The 4,373-nt window shown below is 30.7% G+C and overlaps 1 protein-coding gene across 2 annotated transcripts; it reads right to left on the minus strand.

Moving 5' to 3' along the window:
• Positions 1 to 465: 465 nt before the first annotated feature.
• On the minus strand, positions 466 to 4,102 carry LOC131663760 (tropomyosin-1, isoforms 33/34-like). 2 transcript variants are annotated; one of them, XM_058934371.1, is made up of 4 exons: positions 3,964 to 4,102; positions 3,397 to 3,540; positions 2,354 to 2,581; positions 466 to 1,963 (listed from the first exon to the last, which is right to left on the minus strand). In XM_058934371.1, exons 1-4 carry the CDS (start codon positions 3,998 to 4,000, stop codon positions 1,953 to 1,955), a joined length of 420 nt encoding a protein of 139 aa, XP_058790354.1. In that variant the 5' UTR covers positions 4,001 to 4,102; the 3' UTR covers positions 466 to 1,952. The 2 variants fall into 2 exon arrangements, with proteins under 2 accessions (XP_058790354.1, XP_058790353.1); XM_058934370.1 differs by lacking the exon at positions 466 to 1,963 and having other exon boundaries at positions 2,000 to 2,581.
• Between the last annotated feature and the right edge of the window lie 271 nt (positions 4,103 to 4,373).

Genomic DNA, 4,373 nt, shown 5'->3' on the forward strand with positions numbered 1-4,373 from the left:
AGTGATTCTTCAGCTTTTTTTTACGGCTTGTTATAACTGAATCATGTAGTGATATATATATATATATATATATATATATATCCATTGATGCAATGAATCACTGAATTTTGTTCGATCTGAATTATACTAAAACAGAAGCAATGCAAACGAATATTCAAAAATATCTAGTAGGCTCCGCGTGTCAAAATAAAACAGCGAAAGGTCGTATATCAAATGACATGAAACTTGTCTTTCTCTAATCACATTCGCCGATTAAATTTATATATGAATTCAATACACACAATGTCATTGTTATGTGGCTTGGGTTCTTAAACTATATCATCGGTAATCTAAAATATGAACGTACTTAAAAGTTTTTTCATTTATTCAAATATATTTACAACGCGATTTTTCAAATTTAATTTTTAAGTCATTCATAAGACACAAGCAATAAAAAGTATATATAAAACGTTTTTCATGTTTTACTCTTTACAAGAACCATTTATTTGTATTATAAATATTAACGTCTCAATAATAACTGTAAGATCGTGTAAGCAGTTGCATACAGCAGCAGCTCAACATACATGAGACTCCTTGTTACCCGGAGGACATCTCCTGTACACCTGTTATACTTGTCGTTTTCTTTACTTTTTGAACTCTCGATGCACATGTGCAACATTTGCATATCTGACATATCAGTATATACAAATGCTTCCAAAATGACTGTACATTAATAACATCGAGTAGCTCCTTCATATCACTGATTTTTCGAAAATTCTTTTGATTTACACTGCTGATTTAATGACAAATATTAAGATTATTCACGAATTGCCATTCAAGTAATTATCGAAGAAGTGTAATTTGACTTATTGTAATCAAAATTAATTAAGCTTTAGTGCAGCAATACATTTGGTGTAAATAATATTGATTATTGCAATGAAGAATTATTAAAATTGTGTAATTAAAAAAAACTAATATTTTAAAATGTTTAAATTTCTATTTATCAATCGTCAAACTATAACATGTCTTGTATTGATCGCACTCAAACATAGTTGTTTTTATTTAGATTACATGTAGATTATTAGCAAAATCACTTAGTACTACTTAAAAGAAAATAAAATACAATAAGTAAATTCTCACAACAATAGTAGACAATAACAAGTAATCGAAAACGTTTGCCTTTTCGTTGAGCTTGAGAGATACAACGACTTCAGTTAGATCATTGGTCACAATATTATTTTATGAACTAGAATTGTCTGAACAAACAAATCATCTTTTTAAAATAATTTATTTACTTTAATTTATCTGATTATTGTGATTTATCTCTTTTATAAATAATTGCAATATCAGATTAATATCCGATATTTTATACTCCAATAAATGCTCGATAAAAATGTATTGCACTATTTGAATGACGTTTTCTATATGACCAATATAACCGCGTTTATTATAGATTTAATGGACACTAAACTAAAAATAAAAACGCAGGAAAACATCGATTAAGTTTTGTAGGAAAAACTTTACGACCTTTATTTAAGTTGCTGAAACTCCAAACTTTCTTTTCGCTGAATCAATATTTCTAGTATAGAGGAACCAAGTTCGTATGAGAGAAGTTGTCTATGTATACAAACGTCTATTTGTCGATTCCTTTAGAAAGATTGCTTTTTTTCTGTATATGTACGTTTGCAATAACAATAAGAATATCACGCGTGTGAAAATTATAATTGACTCGTGAATATTTACTGTTTGAAAACTTTTTGAAAAATTCAGTAAACAATATTCTTTATCTTTCTAAAAGTGAATTTATGATATAATTTTTTCACCGAACCTGGTAAATCACCTCTCTCTGTCATTCAACTTTATCGTCATACATTCGTGAATATGGATGAATTTATGGAGATTTGAGATTTAGTAACGTCGCTGATGAGAAAAATGTGTACAGAAAGGGCTGCCGATTGATCGCGTTTGAAGAATTACGCAGCAGCTGTGAACATAAAAAATTCTATTAGAAATTTAAAATGTTTGAAATTTATATATTTGTTTTATAATAATTTTCAATATTTGTAGACTTCTTACATAATTATATTAATTTTACCCTGCAAAGATCTAGTATGCAATTTTTTAAGTAACTTATTTCATCGTAAAAATGGTAACGTAAATCAATCGCAAAAATGCGTCGCATCATTTACCCATAAATAAACGTATAATAAAATATATTGACAAAAATTGTAAAGGAGGAACTCAATTGTTTAGTTTGTATACAATATTCATACCATAAAACTATACGAGTTGCTTAGAAAAAACACGATCTCTTCTGGTAGTTTCGATCGAAGAAGTAAAAACAAAATAAAGCAAATCAGTTATTGAAAAAGACCTTCAACAGGAGCTGGTGCTTCAGCCGGTGCCTCAGCTGGTGCATCAGCTGGTGGCGCGGCTTCCGCCGCCGGGGTGTCCGCGGGTGGTGCAGCCTCACCACCTTCAGTCGGAGCGGCTCCTTCTGCCGGTGGAGCTTCGCCTCCCTCAGCCGGCGGAATGGTTTCACCTTCAGCCGGCGCGGGTGCTTCACCTCCCGCTGGAGGTGCTTCTTCCGGTGGCGCTGCAGCTATAATAATCAAAATGACGCTTTTATTTACTAACATTACACTTTTTTTCACTGTTGGTGGTCATGAAATTGAACGTATAACAAAATTTAATCTTTCCTATTGTGTTTTTTACTTTACTTTTGAATATTGCTAATAAGGATGTAGTGTTAATTATTTATTAAATTATTTCAATAACATTTTAACGAACTTCAATGACAATGTACTACATATACAACTTTTCTTTACGATATCTGCAGTCAAGACATTTAAATAAAAAGCTATATGAATTTCAACTTCATAAGCTCTCTTCTAATAATATTTACTGAAATAATGAATAATTTTTGTTGGAAATTAGAAATTTAATTTAAATGTATTCGAAAGGAAAGCCTATATTTCTTCTGTAATTTATTTGTCTACGTTATAAAATTTATTCGAGCATCGTTGCACACTGAGATTACCCTTGCCAACTTCTGATGCAATGCTATCAAAGCACTTATAAAAACAAAAAGAGCGTGCATTCGAGACCTTAAAAATAGCCCCGGTAGTACTCTTACAAACGCTAGCAATGCTTATTGCCACAGTGACCCTCGAAGAATGCAGGAAGAAGAAAAAAGATAAAACTTCGAACCGATATAAAAATAGAAAAACTTTTATAAAGAATCGAAATAAAAAGGTTAGTTGTAACATCGATTTTACAATCGAAACAATAACTAAAAAGTGTCAATCAAGAGCTTTTTCAATATGATTGATGGTTAAACTTTTCAATGATGATGTATCTGATATTCATTTAAGCTTGTTCTATAAGTAGATTGAATCAAGAAAGAATTATACGTACCTGGATTCAGAATGTAGAAGATCTTGTTACACAATTCTACATCTACATCTGTCACTTCTCCAGTAGATTCTGTTGACTGTTCCATTGCCTTTAGTTTTGATAGAAGTAGATTGAGAACATTCAATGGATTTGGTGGTGGCGGCTCTGCGAAATATAAACATTGTGATTGTACATGAAACACAGCTAAGTTAACTAGTCTAAGAAAATGATTTCATAAAAGTTAAAAAAATGTGAGTTCACGTTTTAACATTTTTCATTTTAAATGTAAATAATGATTTTTAATAAATAAAATGCTTTTAATATAATACTAATAATAAAATACTTATAATTGAAATAAAACTGGAAATGAAATGGAAACAACAATGAACTTTTTTCGTAAATTAAATGAACATTTTTCATTTTAGTTCAAAAGATAAATTTGAAGCAACAAACATATTTTTGTTATTTGATAAACAAATCTTGCAAATTTGTTATCAAATGAAATTCAGAATTTCAAATTCGAGTCGTATAGATGTTACAACAACTCACACATGTTGAAAGTTAATAAACATTTACTTATACACTTACGGTTATCTTTTTCAAGTGGTGGTAGTGTTATAGTCATTTTGGAAAATTGGCTATTATACCAGTAAAGTCACAAGAATGAAACACGAAATTTGAGTACAGTAAGACTCCAAGTTGCACCCTGCCCAATGGACACCCCGCGCAAGAGTGCACACAACTGCACGTAGTACAGACAATTGAGTTACGCAGACGCGGCGGTGACGTAACAGTGATGTAATTAGCAAGAGGAAGTGGTAGGGTTAGACTATCATAAATTAAGAGACTTGAATTTTTTCGCAGATGGCCTTCCCGACAAGGTTGATGAACCATGTATTTTTCTATCCTTTTTGTCAGATACTCAATATTCAAAAGTTTATTATTTATATTTATTTAGACTGAGGAATACATTTGTTGAATCTAGTACTTTATTTCTT

Source organism: Phymastichus coffea, unplaced genomic scaffold (assembly GCF_024137745.1).
Source record: "Phymastichus coffea isolate CEN01 unplaced genomic scaffold, Cenicafe_Pcof_1.1 PCOF00038, whole genome shotgun sequence".
Classification (NCBI taxonomy): domain Eukaryota; kingdom Metazoa; phylum Arthropoda; class Insecta; order Hymenoptera; family Eulophidae; genus Phymastichus; species Phymastichus coffea.

What these genes read in the sequence shown, in the direction of transcription:
- LOC131663760 (XM_058934370.1), bottom strand. Translation starts at nt 4,000, where the DNA reads ATGACTATAACACTACCACCACTTGAAAAAGATAACC. An exon ending in ACCACTTGAAAAAGATAACC is followed by an intron (nt 3,541 to 3,963) that starts GTAAGTGTATAA and finishes TATATTTCGCAG; the next exon opens with AGCCGCCACCACCAAATCCA. An exon ending in CTTCTACATTCTGAATCCAG is followed by an intron (nt 2,582 to 3,396) that starts GTACGTATAATT and finishes TGATTATTATAG; the next exon opens with CTGCAGCGCCACCGGAAGAA.